This window comes from Cupressus sempervirens, chromosome 5, assembly GCF_028749045.1.
Source record: "Cupressus sempervirens isolate cs-2001-9-10 chromosome 5, ASM2874904v1, whole genome shotgun sequence".
NCBI lineage: Eukaryota > Viridiplantae > Streptophyta > Pinopsida > Cupressales > Cupressaceae > Cupressus > Cupressus sempervirens.
In genome coordinates, this window is record NC_143122.1 from 568,805,779 (window position 1) to 568,830,958 (window position 25,180).

Here is a 25,180-nt window from a genome sequence, read left to right on the forward strand (position 1 = left end):
ATAGTTTGAAGTGATTGTGGATACTTATGATCAATAGTTGTAGTAAGGTTCTTCATCAGTTGCAGAGACAAATAGTTCTTTGAGAAAAGTTCTTTAGCTAGTTGAGTAGGTTTCAAAGACATCACTTATCCATGGGATTCTTTCCATGCATAGGTGAAGCGTCTCATTTATACCTTGGCATTGTTTCTTCCTAAGGAGAGGAACACCATTCTGTAGTCTTGGATCAGCGTCTTCATTGGAGCAGTCACTGTTTGAAATTCTTCTTTAGGGAGAGGATCCTATCTTGTCTCTCTTCCTCTTCTCATCATTCTCTTATGTATATACTGTATGTATGTTGTAATGGGGGGGTCTTGATTACTCCATCCATCCATGCATCCCTATTTATCTCTCTTTTTGGAGGAGGGTTTTTCCCATGAGGTTTTTCCTCTTTCTTTTCTTTATGAGAGATTGCATATCATTATGTACATGGGTACCTAAGATGGCCTAGTAGCTAGGACCCATCTTGCATATCATCCTAGATTTTGTAAGCTTAAGGGAATTCCCCTAAGTTGCACTTAAGGGGGGGTGTTGGTGTAAATAAGTATTTACTTATTACACTTACTTAAGTTTACTTAGGTTAATGCATTATTTTATTTATTTTGCATTATTTTATTTAGGTGAGACACTTAGGAGTTTGTGTACTCTTACGAGTTACACAACTCTAATTATGCACATGGTGTCTATAACATAGGAGTTTGCATCATTCACTGAGTTGTCATGTTGACAACACAGTTATTCGCAGTCCTAATTTAGCACATGTTGTCTACACCACTGATTTGCGTGCTACACCATTGTAGGCTTATCCTTACATCATCGCACTTAATTCCATGCTTAATGGAGGATAACCCATATCTAGTGGACATGTGCCTAGTTGTATGACTTATCATTGTAGACACCTAAATTTGATTACACCACATTGGTAATCCTATTTAGTTATCTCTAAAGGCATCATTAATTAAATTTTTATTTAATTAATCCTTTGCCATCCCTAGCTGATTAATTTAATTAATCATCTATAGTCCTAATTGATAAATCAAATAACCTATCATTTATCAATTAAATCCTATTCTTCTATCTAATTCCAAAAATCCCCATTTATTAAATAAATCTATTTGATAAATAAAATCCTCAAAAAACCCTTAACTTATCCCTAATCCTCCATTTAGCCTAATCCACCCCATCCACCCATACTAACCAAGCTTAGCCACTAACTCACCCACTCTCATTAATTTCATCCACTTGCACATCTCTAACATCCCTAATCTAATCCTAAACCCAAGCCTAATCCACCCCCTAATGTTGTCACATTCCCTAAACAAGTTTAAGACTTTCCTAAACCAAACCAAAGTCTCCCCTCAAAAATTTCAACCACCAAGTCATGAGTGCTCTTACAAATCATAAAAGACTCTTACAAGCCCACTCATGACTCTTACATCCATCTTCCACACTCTTTCCTCTTCCACACTCATTCCTCTTACATCTCTCTTACTTACTCAACCCCACTCATCATGCCTTTAACCAACCCTTTACCCTACCCTCTCACACTCATCCTCCTTGTGACAAGTGTCACCTTCCCATTGGTGCTAAACAAGCAAAATCCATGTGCTCCCCTTTGAGTGCATCTTAGCCCTCCTTAACCATCTCCCCATCCTTTCATCTAAGCCCTCCATCCCTCTACCCCTTGGCCTATAAATTGAATCCCATCCCAAGCCATTTCAACAACAATCTTTGAGCTAAAGTTATCATGCCCTTTTGAGAGCCAAAATCTATACTCATACCCTTATAATGCCAAATTGAGAGCTCACAAAGCTACCAATTTGCCATTTACCCATCTCCATTGAAGCCATTTGAGCATTTGAGCATACATCCCCAATCTACACATAGACACATCTCAAAAACAAGAGAACAAATCTCATTGAGAGAGCCTATCCATGGCTCACATTCTCATTCTCATTTGTCTTCTCTTAGTCTCTCTTATATGTTATGTTAGTTTAATGTGTAAATGCTTTCATTGAATTAGTATTTCTAGCACATTAGATTAGTGTATACAATCATGATGCCGACTTCTATGCATTCTAGAAGCTCTCCTGAGGCCTTTATATACAAGCACTCCTAGTGTACTGTCAAACTGGCATATTGAATGAATATCATCATTATGATCATACTCTCTCTATTTTGGTCCACTATTGTGCCTGTGTTTGAGTTCCTTGGTCTTGGGTGAATTTTGGCCTAAGCCAAATTCTTACAAATTTGACTAGTCAACTAATCACTTAACAAACCAACCACAATAAGCTATTAAATGTTATTGAACAAAAAGATTATAGTTAGTTATTAAAAAAAAAATTAATAACTAATAAACGTGATTTTTCTATTTTTTGATTGGTTGAAGCAATGAGTAAAACCATATTTTTTAAACAAAATAAAAAAATCCACACTCCATTAAAGCTTTAAAAAGTAAATTGAAGTCTGGATGTTTCCCAAATTAAAGTCAAGAAGTTCTCAAAGTTTCCATTGGAATTTTCAGCTAGAAGTTTCCACTATCAGTTCTTTCTCGAAGTCAATCTCCTTTATTCCTTAATTGAATAGTTAAAGCTTAGAATCCCTGGTAAGTTTTTACCTATTTTTTAATGACTTTTTCTTCCTTTTGGTTGATGTTTGAAGTCTAAAATTTCCTTTTGATTCATGTTTAAGATCTAAAATTTTCTTTTAGTTCATGTTTGAATACTAAAATTTTGATCCCTAAGTCTTATTTTGCAGGAATATGTAATTTCAAATTGTATGAGTTTTTTATAATTTATTTTTTAAAGTTTTCTATTTTGATTGTCTAATACTAACAGAGGTAGTCTGTAGTGGATTGTTATGCTTCTTTACATTGTGCATGCAAATGTGTTCACAACTTGATTTTCATTTTTAGATCTTTTCAACTCTCTTATTTCATAAGAAAATATATATGGAATTAAGGTATTAGAAAGAAGGGGGTGGTTGAGTGCAGAAAAGAAAGCCACCACAAATAGAATGTACCATTCATCCCTCCTCTCAAAGTCTAGGAGCCTTCTACTTATGAAAATAAAAAAGTCTACTATCTCTGAAAAATTACAATTTTATAGTTTATTTTTTTGGATTATACTTAGACTAATTTTCTCTAAGTGGAAAAGCCAAAGGAATTGATTGTTTAGGATTATGAATGCCAAAAAATTATAGCACAATTTGTTAATGTACTTTAGTATTAGATTTGTTTGGTTTTATTTCTATACATTGTGAGTTCCCTTACTATCTTCATGTTCCACTTAGTTTCATCATCCTTTCTAAATAGTTATAAGAGTATAAAGACAACTTAATTTTTACTTTGTAATCCCTCATATTCTCATTGTTTTTAGACACAAGTGGACTGTTTTACATTGAATGTTTCAAAGTGGTGTGATTCCATGGAATGTAATATTGTGGAATTTGGAGAGAATGATTTAATTATAATTTAAATGCACTCAATCAGATCCTTGAGAAGAAGTGGAATTAAACATGTGGGGTAAGCCATCATGCCATGAAGCTCAAGAGGAGATACATAGCCTAGTTATATGGATAAAGGGTGAAAGTGCATCATTGACTTCATAAAAAACTAGATAAAATATTAAAAGATGGGACAATTTTTTTTACTCTATTCAAATGAAGAAATAATAGATACATTACATAGTTCTCCTCTTTATCTGCTAATGTTGATTCTCGTGCAATTGACACTAGATATTTGAGGTTTTACCCTATATAAATCTTGTTAATCATTGACCAATGAGAATAAAGTCAAACTTGATTAGTAGTTTCTTGACACATTGTAGCTAGTATTGCAATGTTTGAGGCTTTTGCCTATACTATAAGGATAGGCATCTCAAACACATCATCTATCTTTTTGGTTTTGAGATTCTTTTCAAGCTCAGCAAATACAAGTAAAGTAGGTGTTGATGATGCAGTGAAAGGCAATAGAATCTCCAAAGGAGGAGATGTCCTAGCACCCAACATATTACCACATAGTGGAAACACAATAACAATGCAAGATCTAATACCAAATTACAATAATTTATTCATAAAATAATTGTTACACGCAATGTGCCAGGTTGTAAGGCCTTCTCGGTTACAGCCAAATATAAAGCAAGTAATAATTCTACAAGATCCCTTGAGATCCAATCCAAACCCTAGCTAGTCTAGATCCACACTATGGTAGAAACCTCCAAGGAAGATCTCAACTTGTGCTTGCAAGCCCACCAAGCAATCTCCTTGTTTTCCAAGCCGTACCCATTAGCTCTACTCTAACTTTATCAAAGATCTAAGTGTAAATTGCTTCACATTTGGTGCTCTATCCACACACTCACAACTTCATCACAATCCTATTGTAGACAGCCTCACATTCAATGCTCTGTTCATAGACTCAGGAAGAACTTGCTCTCTAGCTGCTCCCCACACTCACTCCTCTTCTGAATGAATGAATCACTCCATGATAAATGAAAAAAAGACTCCATAAGACCCCCTAATTATACCCAACTAAGCCACAAGTCTTCCTAGAAATTAAAAATTAAATAAAACTAACATTAAATACTTGAAGAGCCACAAGTCAGCCTCCAACAACAATTAAATGACCAAAAATTGATACCCGAGAAAAATCATGATATCTCATAGCTATGATTGAATTAGAACTCATGCTTTGAACCAAAGGTATATGTTTAAGTCCTCTAAAACTCTTGAAATGCACAAAGGCTGAATCATCAAGGATATCTATGCATCTATCCCAAAAGTCATGAACATAAACCTATCACACAAACTGCCAGAAATTGATACTCTAAGAGAATTTCCATATATCCCAACTTATAATAAATTAGAACTTTCACCTTTGATAAATGGAAGTACTCTAGGCCCTCTTCAATCCATGAAATGTGCATCCTCTCATTCATTATGAAAAATTAGTTATACAGCCTACAACAAACACCTAGAAACCAGAAAACACAATTCCAACACCAAAGCAAAAATGGCTCTAACTTCAACATGATAACTCCAATATCTATGTGCACATAGGAAAAGGTTCCCCAATGTGTCTCCAACACATCCCTAACCATGAAAAGCATCACACTACCAAAATCCAATCTTGATGCTCCTGCATCAGTTGACTTTAACAACAAGTTGAATTACACTCATTCTATATAAAAACATCAGAAACACACATGCCCTAGAGGACCATAAAGGAATCTATACTAGAACTCATCATTATGTTACTTTAATTCAAATAGAAATTTGGAGAAATCTCAATCTTACATGTGTAAAAGTCACACTCCATCATGACAAATATAAATGCACTTGTCTAAAAGCCCTCACACTATGTTTTCACTACAGTATAAGATGTGGAAGCATAAATAAAACATGCGGTTAGCTTCAAAAATGCCACAACATAGATGAAACATAGATCTTGCATCTACTATATCGTATCAATTTGTTGTACAGTAACCAATATATTCATAACTGAATATGTATAACTATATATATCATCCATGATATATGAAATGTATTGATCCACACAGAGCATGGTTAGTTTTTTTATGGGAGGAAGAAAACCCCTTCAATTCATAAATACATCATTCCTGAGGAAGAAAAATGGTATACCATGAAGTACCATATGTTCTAAGATATTTGAAATTGATGTTAGCTTTGCAAGGTATAAGTTTGAGATTATAGGCGATCACATAAAGAATAGTTTGATCATGAAACAAAAACTTGCATTTAAAGGAATTTTCTATGAAAAATGAACCTCAAATAAACAAAGCCAAAGACCCCCAATCAAGAATGATGACCTCCATGTTTGAAATTGTACCCAAAGTAATTAACCTCAAGTTTTGCTAAGGTTTCCAAACATTTTGTTTTTAAAGTTTGAAACAATAGGAGATAATATAACTAAATAAATAACTCACATACATACAAACAAACCATAAACATATTACATCTCTTAAGGGTCCCATGATGTTGAATCACATATATATAAGTTTTAATAATACAATATCTAATACATAACAAATCCACATCATAGATAAACCACAAGTACAAATCTAATAACATACAATTACTTAAGATGTCATTTGGCATAACTAGAATGCATTATGAAAAGATCAAATACTATACATCATCTCATAAGATCTCTGATAATCAAGTACAATACAATAGAATATAACCATCCAACAGAAATACAAGTTCAAAATGAAAGGAACAACTACACAAGTACATCTAGTAACAACATCCAGATGTTAGATCTCAATGTTATAAGAAACACTACTACCTGACCTCGTGGAACCTAAATGGACCACTCCCACTGTGCTAAGGAGATAATCTCAAGTCTCATACATCTATCAATCCACAATTCATAGCCAACATCTAGGTCAAGGAAAACCTAATAGTAATCTATCTCAAAGGTACCAAGACACAAATGACATCTAAACCCAAAGCCAACAAAGACATGTAGGAAACCTAATATGCATGTGGGCAAGTGTCATCACATGAGTCAACTCTAAGGTTACCCTAGAAGCCTCTCTAGACTTCGACCCCCTAGTGGCTCTATGTGGCATCAATATCCTTTCTTACAAACAAGGTATACTAACAAGACAATGTCACAACCAAGCATCCTTTCTACTCCCATCCTAGCTTGTACTAGCACTCAAGGCATGGATGAGGTAAAACACTGACTCTTGTTAATCCATTTTAACCCATTTTATTAAATGTTATCACTTATTAATACAACTTACAATAGGTTACCCATGCAACTTCATTAGGGCTCCAACCTCCATTGCAAGCCACTTCCCAATAGACACATAGATAACAAGTACCCTAAGCTCATAAATGTATATCTCATAAAATCACAATATTCACCTCACTCCTATACAAACAACTAAAAAGCATCAATTGATAACTCACAATATTCACCTCACTCCTATACAAGAAACTGGAAAGCACTAATAGATAAATCACAATATTCACTTCAGTCCTATACAAGTAACTAGAAAGCACCAATAGATAACCGATTGAAAACCTCATGGGTTACACTAAGAAAATCACAATACATGACCTTACAAAAAAGAACTCGATCTCATCACACAAACACATGGATATGGCACATTGGTTGAGAATAAAATAATTGTGACAAAACAACATCACATAAAAGTATCACAAAAAAAACTTCTGAAGCCTCTGGTAAACATGCCTATATGGTCAAACTACTAGGTTTCCCCCAAACCCACCACAAAATAAAAAATGACATCTCAACACACATTAAAAAAAAGTGTAGTTATTTTGTGCTTTAAATTTTTTTAATTATTTAATTTTTATTTTAAATATAGTTTCATAAAAATTGATTTGCGTCAAATTCAAGTTTTTATTTCATAATTGTTTCACAATTGGATAAAGGTTATCAATCATGCAATATTATCATGTTATTAATTTAACATAAATGTATATTATTAGATAAAATCTTAATATCAATTCATTTTTGATATATTAATTTGACTTCTATTTAAGTCTAATATTAATATTTACTTTTCCCTTAGTTCATAATGCAACTCGAGATAAATCAAACTTGAAATTATAATTATAATTAAGTTATCTACAATTTCTCTCATAATATTAAAAATTCATAACTAGATGATTATATAGTGAACTCCACTATATCTTCTCTTAAAATATAACTAAATTACAATTATTTATTTATTAACTTCCCACTTGCATTAATAAATATAAAATCATTTGTATGCAACTAATAGTTTAACTAAACTTAAAGATTCTTTAATACCATATCCACTTTACAACTAAATGAGTAGTACTAATTTAATTTTTGAAATTAATAAATAATAATATTTTTTTCAATTTAAAAATAATAATAATTTTAATTTTTTTTTGGAATTAACAAATAATTCCAATTTTTTATTTTTTATTTTTTAAATTATTATTTTTTAAATAGTTTTGAAAATTAATTTTTTCATAATAAATAATCATTAAAAAATAGTTTTAATTTTTAATAATAATAAATAAATCTGATAACTATATTATATTTTATAAAATAAAAAAAAATATACCAATCAGTATTTTTGCATACATTTGATCTCTCAAATCATACAACCATACTATACTTAGTTTTAGTTTTCACATGCATACATATGTTTAGTTACAACATGCTTTCCTCTCAATTAATTTTTTTTTTCCTAATAAATTTTACAACTAAATTATTCTAGATATAAGAAGAATATTTATCTTTATTTAAAAAGCTTATGATAATCACATTACAAATTTAAAGTTCAAACACTAGCTATTCAAATTTGTTGTTTTATTCCAATTTTCTATAATCGAATTAGAAAGGGTTTTAAAAGAATATAGTCATAATATTTTTTTATAATTTTCTACAATTTTTCCCAATCAAGTTTTATTGATTAATAAGTTTTCATTTTCAAACTCTATAACATAATTTTTTATTTAAAAATCAATACGATAAATTAATAAGCATTATACAAGCACCCAAGAAGACACAAAGTAGACATATATTTCTATAATATTCTATAATGGGTTTTCAAGCCCTACCTTAAAACCATAACTAAAATCTTAGATAATCTATGAATGCATGCAAATTTGAACCCTTTGAAACTTTTAACAATTCTAAATTTTGCCCCCAAAACTTGTGAGTGGAGAAATGAACTCTAATATTTTAATAAAGAATTTCTCAACTTAGGGTTTCAGTTTTACAGACTTGCAAAAGTCTTTTTTTTTTAAATATTTTAATTAATTTAATTATTTATGCATACTTTTTACATTTTAATTATAATAAATTTTATTTAATTTATTCTCTCTTTTATTAAATCACAAGATGTCTTTAATAGTATTTATTAATTTAACTAATAATAATATTTAGAGTTTATTATTAAAATGAAAATCCTAAATAAATTATTATTAAATTAAATAAATATAATTATGCTAAAATGAGAACTTTAATTAAATCTTTTAAATTTAATTCTTTTATTTAATTAATTTCTCAATTAATTAAATGCAATTAAAAATTCATTTTTCTTTATAAAATTTTCATTAAATTAAATCACATAATAATCTTTTTATTTGATTTAGTTATAATTGAAAATCACAAAGACCCACAAATCTAAATAAAAAAACTCATTTAAGAGACAAAGTATTAAATCAAACTCAAGGGTCAAAATCTCAAATTCACGTCACCTGACGAATTTAGAAGGGTAAATAACTCAGATACTTGTGCTACTTTCTAGGACAATTGGCTTAGGTTCAAGATTTGGACTCAAGAACTATATCCCCTCTTTACCATGAGATACTGCAATAGGGCACACTCATCCTAGCCTACATAAAAGTCGAGCATATATATAAACTAAACATAGAATGGCAAGTAGTGGTGCATCGTGTAGATCCTGACTAGTAGGTGACTACAACCCCTTCCCTCAACCACATCAAAAATGTCAAACATAAAGTAAAATATATAAGTACACCATACACATGCAAGTATGGGGTAAGTAATCATAAAAATTGCATATAAAATCATCCATATATTATCATCATGAAATAATTGAAATCACTATATGAACATACATATATCATCATCGAAAGACTAATCATGAACACATGAAATAACATCCAAATCAAATCCAGTAACCAGGTACTACTAATCATAAAACATTACCATAAAATAGGCCTAAAAGAATTTGACAATATAACATGAAAGGTAAACTAGGGGTAGGCATTATAGAATCAAGCTTTTTTCAACAATACTGTAACTAAAAAATGATTTTTCCTTTATAAAATTGTATATATTTTACCTAGGTGGGCTTCTTCCCAGATGTTGCAAGTTAAAACAACCTCTTTCCTCGTAACATAATCACATGTATTTAAATCTCATGAAAAAGCCCTTGTGAATTATTGAAATCCTTTTGTTTTGACATTACAAGTGAAATGAATTCATTTTAATACAAGGGGTGGGTTTTAGGTGCCACAATATATATGTAGAAATTTCGCATTCCTTTCAAAGTCATACCAATGCCCAATGATAGGATTTTGAGTTGCATCTACAAGTTAAAACATTATTTAAGTAGTATAGACAAGCTCTTATGTAGCTACCACAAATGCTCGAAGCTATAACCAATAAAAAAATGGGCTATAAATTTCCAAAAATACAACATTTTAGTGATCATTGAGTATAAATAGATTTTTACTAGACATTTGTGAAACTATTTAGGATTTTAATAGCATTTTACAAGTCATTTCAATATTTTAAAAACGTGCACTGCTCCTCAAAATTGTCGTGCATACTCATATTATTAATTCATTCCAAAACTGCATTATAACTCATAACCATAGAGAAGCTAATGGTTTGCCTGATTGGGCTTCGAATGTGACATGTTTAAATGATCACATTATCATTTGGGAGTCATATAATTCCCTACCTCCAGATGGTTGTGGTCATGTCAATCATGATAAATGGAGATCTCAGCAAAAATCCTTTAATTATAATGCTATTAATGAATTATGAGAATGACTCATTTGGTGTGAGGTGGGTTATAATTTTTAGAAAGGTGGGTAGCTCGTATGGATTCTAGGTTGTTTTTTCCTTCCCTCTTTTCGGCAGTGGTGTGCATAGAGAATTTTGGGGTTTACAGAGAAAGAATACCAGTGTTTTTGGCTCTATAAGTATGGGGGGGAAAAGGAAAAGGGTGGAGTCACCTAGTTGTATGGACTGGAAGAATAAATCGGAGGTGTGGGACATTCTAAGGCATGATAACTTCACTATATACATGGAGAGGCTCAAAGGAAATAACCCTGCAATTACACAACAGTTTGTTAAATCATGGAAGGATGGCTCTATGATGGTCAGGAACCAGCATATGGAGGGCACTGAAGAGGTCATTGCGGAGGCAATAGGGTTGGATATGGATGGGTTAAATTTTTATAGGGAAAGGAAGCTCTTGGATAAGGCCATTGATGACTTTGTGGAGACAAAACAGAAGAGGAATCAACTAATTAAAATAGGTAACTCGTATTATAACCTGGCCTCTCGACCTTGGCATTTTCTTCTCTTTGTGATTATGGAATATTTGACTCTGGATGGGAGATTCACAGAATTGTATGGTTATCACTTTATGCTGGCAAATCATTTTCGACATGATATTAGGATCAATTTCCCTTTCTATCTCCTACAGTCTTTAAGTGTTTCTACACAGGCCATTCAAAATGACCCCAATGGAGAGCATGTCTGCAATGTGGGTCTCATGGTTTTGATTATGAATTTGTTAAAATCCAAAAAAGTTATAAAACCCAAGAATTTGAAAGGGGCTGATCAGGATACAGAAGGGAGCATTAAGGAAAAGGGCCATGATTCTGAGATGCAAGATGAAGCTGAAGGGGGTATGGTTAGTTTGAAAAAGGGTTTGGGTGGAAGTTCAAAAAGGAAGAAAAAGATTGTTGAGTATGTTGATTCTGATCATGACCATGAAAGTGACTTTGTGGAAGAAATAGTCAAAGACCATTATAATAAGAAGAGTGGCGGCAAAGGAAAGGGCAAAGGTTGTCAAGATGAGCAGACCTCTGATCCTTCTGATGATGAGCCTCTGGCTCGACGAATGGAGAGAAAAAGAAAATCCTTAAAGCGATAGGAGGTTAGTAAAACAAAGAAGAATGGGGATTCAGACAATGAGGATGATGGGGAACAAGAGCATATGTCAGACTTGGGCGATAAAGCTAAAGGTGGGAGAGGGTCTTCCAAGGGTTTGTTTGGCAACCCAGGTTCTACTCTGAAGGAGATTGGTATCCTCAAGCAGCAAATGCAATTGCTGGGTAAGGAAATGGAACAACTGAGCAGAACTTCTAGAGGCGAGCGAACTTTAGGCCAGCATATTGACAAGCTTTCAGAAGTTATAGGGAATGTTGAAGAAGTGAAAAATCTCATGCATAAGGTCCCAGTGATCAAAGCTAAACAAAGGGTCATGGATAAGGACATTAGCAACATTTAGGGGAAGGTGTCCAAACTAGAAACTAAGATGGGTAACATGGAGAAATTGGTCAAACAACTGGTGGATAATGTGAGTATTCTCTTGAAAAGGAATGAGCTTGACAAGGGCCAGGATTCCCATCCAGTGGTTGACTCTCAAGGACCAAGTAAACGTACCTGCACTCACTCTAAGAAGAATGAGGAGATTGGTAAGAAGGACGAGGTGAAGGCTACTGCTGATAATATGCAAACTCTGGTGGATCAGGCTGTTGACCTGATAAATACCTCTTAGCTGGTCGGTTGATGTTCCTTTGCTGTACTTTTTTTTTTTTTTTTCCCAGCTCTGTCTTTTGTGACCTCTTGGATGTTTTTGTTGGAGGTCTGTTTCATGTTGCTGTTGGATACTTTTCACTGTTGCTCTGTTATTTTGTTTATCTCTAGACTTCTATTGTTGTAATGGTTTCGGGTCCTTTAAAAGCTATTTTTACTTAATCAAGACAACGCATTATGAACTTTAATGGATATGTCATATGTTAAAAATAACAATAACAAGTTCTAAGTCAGTTGTTATATGTAATGACCTAAAAAATTAATTTTAATTGTTTAGAGTTCATGACATGAGTTCTCATTGCATATACAACTCACAAATAAACAATTTGCTTTAAAATGGATTTGTCATTTATATTTACACATATTTATGCCTTTTCAAATTTAAAAGTTAAAATCTAAATTGACATAATCTTTTATTGTTACATGATTTAAGTTTGAATAAACAATAAGAAATGTTAGTTTTTTCTTATGAAAATATATAGCTAATATATGTTTTTCAATATTATTTATCTTTTTTTAGTTGTTCTTTGTTGCTGCTAATAGGACAAATCAATATTTTATTACATTTAATGTTATTATATTTTATTTTTCAATCAAAAATAAATAGCTAATTCTTAAACCATTATTTAGTATGCTTATATATACTACGCTCATTTTATATTTCTTTTATTAAGTTTAACTATTTATATAAATTCTAACCCTACCTTTGCTAGCTCTCATTGATTATATTTATTTTCTTTTCTTTCAGAATTTAAACTAAGATATTTCATTCCAATGATATTTACTTGCACCTTTTTTCAATAAGGTCTTTTCTTATCTATATTATCATTTTACTAAATCTTTCTCCAAAAGATATCATGCTATAGAGAGGAACTTTGATGCTTGGGTTAAGCTTACAACCTGTGTCAAAAGTACCAATTCTCAATCATTGTACTAATTTGAACCTTGTCCATTATAAAACCTATCATCTTTTCGTACTCTACCCCATTGAAATTCCTCTCCATCTATTGGATCCTCAACCTTATTTACATTCGCCATTAATATCAATTATGTCTAATATCTATTATGTCCACAACCCTATTTACATTCTTCCCTCCTTACATTTCGGTTAGATTAGAATAATCCAAAGGATAGAATAATAATACAAATATAACAGCCCCCGCTCTTGTCCGTGCACAAAAGTCGAGGGGCAGGGCAGCTGTGTGAACAAAAGTCCCGGGCAGGTCTGCCCGTGAATGGAGGCGGGAATTGGATGGAAATTGGAATAAACCAACAAATTATTTTGCCGGACAGCGAAGTGTTTGGAATCAGATTGACTCCATAGACGAGTCATGTACGAAAAGTAGGGTGGAAACAGAAAGCGAAAGCAATGCTTTTTTCCACTTAGCTTTTCCCCACCACTTGACACTCATTCTCCATTTTCATAACGCCTCCCGTGACCCCCTCTTTCCTTTCCTTCGCTTTCCTCAGTGCACGCCAGCCTGGCACTTCCTTAACCGAGTCCAGACTCCACTCCAGTTCACACGCTCCACCCTCACGAAAACGTGAATCCTCACTCCCTATATATATATATATATTTTTTGAGAATTTACATTTACAGGCAGAGGAGGCAGTCTAGTTAATGGCTCTGTCTGGCTTTAAGAACACAATGGCTGCAGGGAGTGGTGGTGGTTGTACTGCCTTAGGAGTCTTCTTCTCTTTGTGTTTGTGTTTGTTGGCGTCACGAGCTCAAGGCCGTTACCACACTCTGCACGTCGCCAGCTTCCTTCGCAACAGCTACCAACAGGACCTCGCCGCATGCTCTGCTTCCACTGCAGGTCGGGTTCGTTAATGTTTGTTTGAAATCAGGTTGATTTGCTGTTAATCTCTAAGGTTGGTTGTAAGGTGTGGGCTTTTGTGTTCAATTTTGAGCTTGAATTGTGAGCTTTGTTGAGTCTTTGCTTGAGAAAGGCCTGGACGAAGTTAGGAGTTATAATATTAATGTTTTTCTGAAATCGTTGATAGATATTGATTTGCCGTATATCTGTAAGTTTGATTGTAATGCGTGTGCTTTTGTGTTGAATTTTGAGCTTGAATTGTGAGATATTTTGATTGAGAAAGGCCTTGGCGAATTTAAAAGTCTGAAATCATTGATAGAGGCTGATTCGCCGTAAATCTGCAAGGTTGATTGTAATGTGTGTGCTTTTGTGTTCAATTTTGAGCTTGAATTGTGAGCTTTGTTGAATCTTTGCTTGATCAATGCCTGGACAAATTTAAAAGTCATAATATCGTTTCTCTGAAATCGTTGATAGAGGTTGATTTGGCGTATATCTGTAAGTTTGATTGTAATGTGTGTGCTTTTGCGTTCAATTTTGAGCCTGAATTGTGAGATATTTTGAATCTTTCCTTGAGAAAGGGCTGGACAAATTTAAAAGTAGCTTTAAACCTGTACCTGTAGAAAGTTATGGCAAATCATAATTGACAACTTTCTTAGCAGACGCCGCTTTACAAGTTTCAGGTCATTGTAGGGTTACACAACTTCTTGATTTATTTTGTCCTTTCAGTTATTGTAGATTTTGATCCGAGAAAAAGCCGGAAGGTAAATTGTGGCGAAATACTTGATTAAATAGTAATTTTACCAAAATTAGCTTATAAATTTTGCAACATTGATAGAGAGTACACGACCTTTCTATGATTCCTTGAAAACTTCTTATCGGTAGCTAGTATCAGTACCTGAAAATCTGTACCCTATAACGCAGCTGCTTCTAGATTTTGAGATGTCATTTGTAAAACTTTTATGTCCATTGATTTGTTTTGTGCTGGTACAAGCTACATACATAGCTTCCGGGGTTTTTTTTCCTTTCAGCTATTTAGGTTTTGGAAAATAAATAAATCTCGAAGCTAAATTTTTAGCAAATACTCAATGAAATATTAATCATTTCAAAAGTAACTTTGATTTTTTGTCGCTATGATTTCTTATTTGAAAATTTCTTGTCGCTAGTTTTCTCTCAGTACCTGAAACTCTTCATCCTATAACATAAGTACTGCTAAGTTTTAAGATCTTATTTGTAAAACTCGTATGTCCATTGATGTTCGCACTGGTAGAAGCTACCTACAAGCTACAGCATATGATTGGCTTCAGAGAGGCTCTAATAAAACAAGCTTTAATTCTAATTAGCGGGACATTTTACGGTTACGCCGCTTCGTGGAAATTTTTATCTTACAGCTATTCTACAATTTTCTAATAAAATCCTGCAAGCTAAAATGTGACAATCTTCTTGATGAAGTAGTAATTATCTCAAAAGTAATTTGCAGAACTTTGTTCCAGAGCAGAAATCTTTAATATGATTCCTTGTTTACAAACTTCTTGCCTCTAGCTTTTCTTAGCTCCTGAAATTCGTCAGCTTATAGCGTAACTGCTTCTGAATTTTGGGACTTACATTTGTGTAATTTGCATGTTTCTTGATTCATTTGTACTGGGCCCTGGTACAGGCTACCTGCGGCATTGGATTAGCTTCAGAAAGGTTGAAATAATATTAGTTCTTAGTGTAGATTCTGATTTGTAAGTAATAATTTTTGGGGTACTGGTACAGCATATTATTAGTTCGTAGTGTAGATTCTGATTTGTAAGTAATAGAAGTGTTTTTATATTCAAACTAATTTACACGGTTTTTTGGAATTATTTATTTAGTATAATAAAATTTTGGAATTAGATTGTTCACATATATAGAATATAAAACTTTGTGCAACTCTCGGAGCACCCAAAATTCTCTATCTTATAACTGTCTCTAAAATTTTAGATTTAATTTGTGATACAGTTTTTTCATGTTTTTTTTGGGTAACGTTAGAAGTTACCTAGAAGATTAAAACATCGTAATTGAACCTACGGAACCACGCAGTCTGTGCCTTTTCCTATCCAGTGCAAATAATAGCATATTAATTTTAATTCAAGTTTCGACTCTGCCGCAGGTACGCAGCAGGTTGAAGGTTCGAGTCCGACGAGAATAAATTTAAACCATATTCATGGCGCCTGCTCGCCTCTGCGACCCGTGAACTTGACCTCATGGACGGACCATGTCTATCAGAGCCTGCAAAGAGACGACCTTCGCCTGAAAACCATACAATACAGGCGTAAGAATGCGAGCGCCCTTTCTGCTAAGGCAATCGAACTCCCTCTCCAATCCGGCAAGCAATTCGACACGGGGAACTACATCGTAACGGCCGCACTGGGCACACCGGCGAAGAATTTCCTTCTCACAATCGACACCGGCAGCGACATCACATGGATTCAGTGCAAACCATGCTCAGGAACGAACGCGTGCTATTCTCAAGTAGATCCCATCTTCGATCCAAAACAGTCGACTTCTTACAAGCAACTCCCCTGCCTCTCCGCGCAGTGCACCGAACTGACGGCGGAGACCTTAAATCCGTGCTTTGTGGGCGGCTGCAAATACGAGGTACGTTACGGCGACGGCTCAAAAACAAGCGGAGATTTCAGCCAGGAAACGCTAAAGATCGGCCCGGATTCGTTCCCAAATTTCGCATTCGGATGCGGGCATACGAACACCGGATTGTTTAAAGGCTCCGCGGGGCTTCTGGGTCTCGGCCGGGATAATTTAGCCTTTCCTCAACAAACGGCGTCGAAATACAACGAGCAGTTCTCGTATTGTTTGCCTGACTTTGCAACTGCAAGCGCTACAGGATCTCTGAGCTTCGGCCAGGGGTCGATTCCCAGTAAAGCCACATTCACGCCGCTCTTGTCAAGCGTTTTGTACGCGTCATTTTACTTTCTGGGACTGGAGGGCATCAGCGTTGGAGGTGAAAAGCTGCCGGTATCTTTCAAGCAGACATTCCAGGGCTCAGGAACAATCATAGATTCAGGAACCATCATTTCAAGGCTTGTACCGGAGGTTTACCAGGCCCTGAAGGCCTCTTTTCGCAAAAAGACTTCTCAGCTTCCCGCCGCCAAGGCTTTTGAGATCTTGGACACTTGCTACGATCTCTCCAATCTCAAGACTGCCAAGATTCCCACCATCACTTTCCATTATCAAAACAATGCGAATGTCGATGTAAGTGACGTCGGGATTTTGGTCAGCGTCAAGGATGATGCGTCGCAGGTCTGCTTGGCCTTCGCTCCGACATCTCAGTCTGATGATCTCAACATTATCGGCAACTTTCAGCAGCAGAGGATGAGGGTTTCTTACGATATCGCTGGACGGCAAATGGGATTTCTACCTCAATCTTGCAGCGCCTGATCGAAAGATATTCGTTGCAAGAAAGGTTAAAAAATATCTCGAATGTTTGACGCTTTTCTTTCTGATAAAGAACAGCGTCTCAGTTTTACACTTCTCCTTCCCCTGTTTTCCCCTTTACAATATAATAGCTTCCACCAGCAGAATTTCCTCTTGTATTAATATATTACTATGTACAACCAATCTTGATGCTCAAGAATAATAAGAAGAAGAATTAGAGTTCCAAACCGATTCTTGAAGGCCTAAAATTTATAAGATAATTTTTCCAATTAAAATTCGTTTATATTCTTTGAAGTCATAAAAAAAAATTGATAGATACAGAACTAGTGTTTTTTCTTAAGGTTTTATGAGCAATTCATTCCTTCAAGTTAATCTGATTACAATCTAAGTTAACAAATAAACTCACAAAGCTCGTGACGATCTGGATTTTCTTACATTATCTATGTGAAAAATTTAACTATTATAGTCACTGATTATTAATCTCCTATCATAAACGATTATTAAACTGCTGAAAATAAATTACTAGCTAATATCGAAAAATAACACAACTGCAACTTCACTTATAAAATACGAAAAGAAATGCACAACACAATGAACACAATATTTTCGGAGAAATTGTCCCTGGAAAAACCCCTAAGGGAAAACCAGTTCTACAGATGAGAAATTATATTAAACTTCAACAAATTAAGAGATACAAAATTCCTTGCCTCTTACTAGCAGAATTCGGACCTCCTAATTTCTCCTGTTGATATTTTCCACTGCTATTCCCACGCTAACACTACGCCCTTGCTAACACTGCAAGACTGTTTGCTAACACTAAAAACGTTTCTCCAAACTTCATATTCTCCAAATGCCCCCCTGACCTCTTTTTATACTACTCCTGTTGGTAAACCAACGGCCGAGATTGATTTACAATCGACGGTTGAGATTAAAACAACTTAACAACCCTAACCAAGTCGGTTTCTAGTTGTTTCCAAAAGTGGTCAATTAATTAACAAATATTTGTTTCTAATCTAACCAATTAGTTAGCAAAACAATTACTTGCTAAATAATAGCAAATGGACAAACAGCTGTCCAAAGCTAACAAAACTAACACTCCCTCTTAGCAAGGAAGTTGTTCTGCAGGACACCTAACTTATCTCTGAAGAAGATAAATTTTTCCTTCCCCAATGCCTTAGTCAGAATGTCTGCTACTTGCTCCTCTGTGGGTATGTACTGTAGCTGAACAACTCCCCTTTGTATACAATATCTGATGAAGTGATATCTGATATCTATATGTTTAGACCTATCATGAAACACTGGATTCTCATACAACTTGATGTAACTCTGATTATCACAATGTATCACAGTAGTCTCAACCTTTTGACCAAACAAGGCTACTAACAACTTCCGAAGCCATATAGCTTCACATGTTGCCATGCTAGTTGCTATGTATTCTACTTCTGCTGAACTTAGAGCCATAGACTTTTGCTTCCTGCTGAGCCAAGATACAACTCCTGATCCCAAGCTGAAACAACACCCTGAAGTGCTCCTTTTGTCTGTTGTACTTCCTACCCAATCTGCGTTAGTATAGCTTATCAACCTGATACCTTCACCTCGAACATATCTGATCCTATACTCGACTACACCACACAAGTAACGTAGCACATGCTTAGCCGCTATCCAATGCATTCTCTTTGGTTCAACCATGAATTGACTAAGAGAGTTAACTGCAAATGTTATATCTGGCCTAGTGTTGACCAAATACATAAGCGAACCAATCAACTGTCTATATAAAGTGGGCTCTACATCTTTCTCCTTAGTTGTATCTACCTTCCTCCAATTCATGATCATGGGTGTAGACGTGGCTTTGCAATCCTCCATCTCGAATTTCTTCAAGATTTCAATGCAATATTTCCCTTGACCAAGGAAAATCTCCCCATCTATCTACCACACTTCCATGCCTACAAAGTAGTGCATAAGTCCTAAATCCTTTATCTCAAACTCTTTTGCAAGGTTCCTCTTGCAATCCACTATGAGCCCTAGTGAACCTGTAAGAAATAGGTCGTCCACATCAAGAATAAGAATGAGAATCTCACCCCCAACCACCAAGTAGTAGAGGTTAGCATCTGCTTCACTCTTCACAAAGCCCATTTTTTGCAAGTACGTATCAATGCGCTCATACCACACTCTAGGAGCCTACTTGAGTCCATACAATGCTTTCTTCAATCTGCACACGTGGGTCTCTTTGTTGTGTGCTACAAAGCCTTTTGGTTGTTCTATTTATACCTCCTCCTTCAACTCACCATTAAGGAATGTTGTCTTGACATCCATTTGATGGATTCTCCATCCCATCTGTGCTGCAAGTGAGATTACAACTCGTATAGAAGTATACCTAGCAACTAGAGCAAATCTCTCCTCATAGTCTATTCCCTCCTTCTGAGAGAACCCCTTTGCCACAAACCTCACCTTGTATTTCTCGGTGCTACCATCTGCACCATGCTTTATCTTATAGATCCAGCGTGATCCAACTACAGCCCTATCTGTTGGTCTAGGTACTACCTCCCACACATCATTCTGCATTATTGAAGAATATTCCTCAACCATAGCATCTCGCCATACCTGATGTTCTGCAGCTTTCTGATAGCTAGAAGGCTCACTATCTACCAACTGACTAAATAATGCCACATAGTCATTGAACTTGGCTGGTTGTCTTCATTGTCTAGTACTCTTCCTAAGAGCTCCCACAAACTCCTGAGTATCCCTTTGTGTATCTAGAACCACTTGGTTCTCGCTGCCAACTGTAGAGGATGAAATGTCAACCTCTAAGTCTTCTAGATGCATTTCCTGTTGCACCTGTTGCTCCATACTCTGTGAATCTTCACTAACTGAGTCTACACTCGTACTGGTAACTATACTTGAGCTTTGTTGCTCTTGACTTGATCTTGGAGCTTCTGTTGGCTGCTCACTCTGATCATCTGCTGGCAAATCTTTAGATCTCTTGAATGCCTTGTCCTCCATGAACTTGACATCCCGTTTGACAATAATTCTTTTAGTCCCCGAAATGAAAATCCTGTATGCCTTTGAGGTCTCACTATACCCAACAAAGTACCCCCTCTCTGCAGTCTGATCTAACTTTGTATGTGTATCTCTAGGAATGTGACAATATGCCAAACTCCCGAATATCCTGAAGTGACTAACATCTGGCTTCTTCCCTGTGAAAGCCTCCTCTGGTGTCATCTTCCCTAGCACCTTGTGTGAACCCTATTTTGGATGTAGACTGTTGTATTACACACCTCTGCCCATAAGTAACGAGGCATGTCTTGGTCATGTAGCATAGCTCTTGCTGCCTCCGATATAGAATGGTTATTCCTCTCAGCAACTCCATTCTACTATGGATTGTAAGGAACAATCCATTCTCTCTTGATTCCTTCTCTGGTGCAGAACTCTTGGAAGTCATTTCCTTTGTACTTGCCTCCATTATTTGACCGAAAAACCTTTATCTTCTTTCTTTTTGAGTTCTCCACAAGAGCCTTGAACTCTTGGAATCGACTGAAAAGCTCATCCTTAGTCTTCAAGAAGTATATCCAAGTCTTTCTAGAGAAATCATCAATAAAAATAACATAGTACTCATATCCTCTGAGAGATTTCGTCGACATCGGTCCACAAACATCTGAATTTACTAGATCAAGAACACCCATAGATCTAGTGTCACTCCTTGGAAAAGATGCTTTCGCAGACTTCCCCAACACACATCCCTTACATACATCGTCATGCTCTGTGCTCACCTCTGGAACACCTGTCACTGTCTCACGAAGCAATCTAAGTGCTCCATGATGAATATGGCCCATCCTCCTATGCCATAGCTCTCCAAGATCTCTAGGATTACTGTTGCTCATAAGTGCCTTAGGAGTATCAAACTGCAATCTATAAAGGCGACTACTCCTAACTCCAACAGTTATGGGTGATTTCCAATCCTTATGCTTAATCAACACATTTGTCCCTCTAAAGAGTACATTATACCTCCTATCCTGAAGAACAGATACAGAAATCAAATTCATACCTAAGCCTGGCACATATAACACATCATGGAGTGGAATTATCTTTCCATTCTCCCTCTGAAACTGAACAGTCCCTTTCCCAACAAGGTTGAGTTTGGACAAGTTTTCCATAGAAATCTGGATGTTGGTGTCCTCCTCCTTGTAACTGGAGAAGTACTCTCTAACTCCTGTCATATGAAATGATGCTCCACTATCTATATACCAAACACACTGTGAAGTTAAGCTAACCATACAAGCTATGAGTGCAAACTCATCTTCCATTCTACTAGAGAGTTCTTCCGCACTTGCTGAAGCTACCACCTACTTCTTACCCTTCTTCCTCTCTGGGCAATCACTGACATAGTGGCCAAACTCATGACATCCAAAGTACTTGACCTTAGAAAGGTCCTTCTTCTTCTTTTCACTTTGTGAATTTGATCCTTTACTAGATCCCTTCTTTGCTTTCCCTTTACCTGCTAGGGCAACGTTCTCTTGTTCCACCTCATTTTTTTTACTCTTGTTGGGCCCATTGACAAGACTTAGTCTAAACTCCTCCTAAGTGAAATCAGTCCATAATTGATCCCAACTCGGTAAAGTATCTCGTCCACTGACAACTTGAACAAAGACACTCCATTGTTTAGTAAACCCATTTAGGGCTATTCTCACTAGCTCGTGATCACTAGGGCTATCTCCAACAACTGCTAACTCATCCTTGACAAGTCTGAGTTTGGTGAGGTAACTTGTGATGTCTTCTCCCTGATTCATTTGGGTATTCTTTAGCTTCTCTCTGAGAATCAACTTCCTATTGGTGGTAGAATTTTGGTATAGATTCAGAATGGCGTCCCACATCTTCTTTGCCATATCTAGCTCTGCAATATGTGGAACAATATGATCCTTGACACCATCAAGGATAATCCTCCTCGCTTTGTCATCATCCTTCCTATATGCTGCAAGCTATGTTGCATCTGTTGGTACAGGTACAACACTGGTAGCATAATCCTTGATACCATTCTCTTCCAACGATAAAGAAATTATGGCCTTCCAAACACCAAAATTTGAGGCACCATCCAATCTATCCTGATCTCGCAAAACAGCTGAAGCCATCTCAAGGGTTTAAAGCAATAATAAATCTAAAGATATCAAAATTTCTTTCCTAGGGCAAAACTCTTCTACCCTTAACAATGCTCTGATACCATGTGAAAAATTTAACTATTGCAGTCACTGATTATTAATCTCCTATCATAAACGATTATTAAACTGCTGAAAATAAATTCCCAGCTGATATCGAAAAATAACACAACTGCAACTTCACTTATAAAATACGGAAAGAAATGCGCAACACAATGAACACAATATTTTCGGACAAATTGTCCCTGGAAAAACCCCTAAGGGAAAACCAGTTCTACAGATGAGAAATTATATTAAACTTTAGCAAATCAAGAGATACAAAATTCCTTGCCTCTTACTGGCAGAATTCGGACAACCTCCTAATTTCTCCCACTGATATTTCCCACTACTATTCCCACGCTAACACTGCGCCCTTGCTAACACTACAAGACTATTTTCTAACACTGCAAATGTTTCTCCAAACTTCATATTCTCCAAATGCCCCCCTAACCTCTTTTTATACTACTCCTGTTGGTAAACCAACGGTTGAGATTGATTTACAATCGACGGTTGAGATTAAAACAACTTAACAACCCTAACCAAGTCGATTTCTAGTTGTTTCCAAAAGTGGTCAATTAATTAACAAATATTTGTTTCTAATCTAACCAATTAGTTAGCAAAACAATTACTTGCTAAATAATAGCAAATGGACAAACAGTTGTCCAAAGCTAACAAAACTAACAATTTGAAGTTCTAACAAAAGAATGTTGCTCTTTTACCTTCTTTTGGTATGCAGTTCTTAATTTAGGATTGTAAATGGCAGACTAAAGAATGTAATTAGAACTGTTGAAAAACAACATTCTCTACAATTTTCTTTTAAAATATTATAACTACAAAGGTATCATATCTCTAATAGATTTCAAATCGACTCTGCCTAACAAAATATGTATCATACCATTTTTCATTCTTAGCAAATTAAATGTTTACACCTCTAGTTGTGCTTGGTTTCAACTGTTATTCTATCATAAAAGCTGAAATTTCATTGATAAAAAAGCGGTTTTCTCTGTCTTAATTTGTCGAGGTGGGAAGTTGAAATTCTCAAGTCAAGACAAACGAAGCTCTCGAAAATGGAGTAACAAATAGACATTTTTCATATTTGAAAGAACTCTATGACCCATTTGTCCGATGCATTTTTCAATATGATTAATCTGGACAAAGTAGGATAATAATCGTTGGGTTGAGCACCTACCATTGTCCACGTTACAAATTTTGACAAAATTATTGTCCATCATTCTGTCTCCTTGATGACTACTCATGTTTAAAAACATGTTTAGATAATTTTAATGAATGCATATATCTAACAAGTGGCGCGTAGCGTCATAGTTCCTGCCATATGCATGATAGAAGTAGGTTATGCCATTAGGTGATATGTTGACTAAAAATAGACAATAGACATTTATCCCTTGAGTGTGATTATAAGTTTAGAGCTATAATACAAATGATGTTAAATGGATATGTGAATATCCTCATTGATTATGCTCCACTAGCCATCCGTACAAATATCAGATTCCAAAGTCGCGTAAACATCATTTTCTTTCACATAAATACAAAAAGTCAGTACAATTGTAAGCATCATTAAAACATGTCCATAAGGTGAAACTTTTCATTAAAAAACAATTTTACTGAATCTAATAAAACTTAAAATAGGTGTAGATATGCTTAACATTTAAAGTTTAGATTAATTTATATGCAAGTTTACTCAAGCAAGGCAGAGCATAAACCAATTTAAATGCAGAGAAAGCATGTTCCAAATACTTAATTCACAATGTCTTTAATTGAGTCTTTAACTAGGTATTTTTTCAAAGTACAAAGCTTATTGTCTTGAATCTATACATACAGATTTGGTTACTTTAGAAACAATAATCAATTTTTGTAATTAAAAAACAGACACGTATAAAGAATAAGTACCTTTGTTGTTTGATGCCTAGTTTAGTGATTCATAAGGACTGCACATGTGATGGTATTGTACTGGTTGAGAGTGTATGCACCAATTGTTGAAAAGTCCCGGAGCATAAATATTACTTCTGATTTGTCATCAATTTATTGCTAATAATTTATGTCTTTAAGAGCAGGAACTAATTGTTGTACAATATTCTCTTCGATAGAGCAATGAACTGGTTGTTGGCTATCATTTGTGATAATTCCTTTCAGGTACAATGAATACTTGTATTAGACATGTTCCTTGCATCGGTTGCAGTGTCCTTTTTCTCCATTCAATGCTCCATAGCTTTCAAATCTGCGACTACATTTTGAGCAAAAAGCATGGAATGGACTTGAGTATGCATTTTCTACAGTCAAATTTCCCATGACCTATTTACAATGTGCATGTATTAGTATGCTTAAAAACATGAAAGGTAAAAAGATAAAGTAAAATGACAAAGGATCTG

At 35.2% G+C, this 25,180-nt stretch overlaps 1 protein-coding gene across 1 annotated transcript; it reads left to right on the forward strand.

The window, feature by feature from the left end:
- The first annotated feature begins 13,966 nt into the window (after window positions 1-13,966).
- Window positions 13,967-17,834, forward strand: LOC149557202 (aspartyl protease family protein At5g10770-like). The gene is made up of 2 exons (XM_089831919.1): window positions 13,967-14,193; window positions 16,325-17,834. The coding sequence occupies exons 1-2, from the start codon at window positions 13,998-14,000 to the stop codon at window positions 17,608-17,610; spliced, it is 1,482 nt and encodes a 493-aa protein (XP_089688045.1). The 5' UTR covers window positions 13,967-13,997; the 3' UTR covers window positions 17,611-17,834.
- Window positions 17,835-25,180: the final 7,346 nt, after the last annotated feature.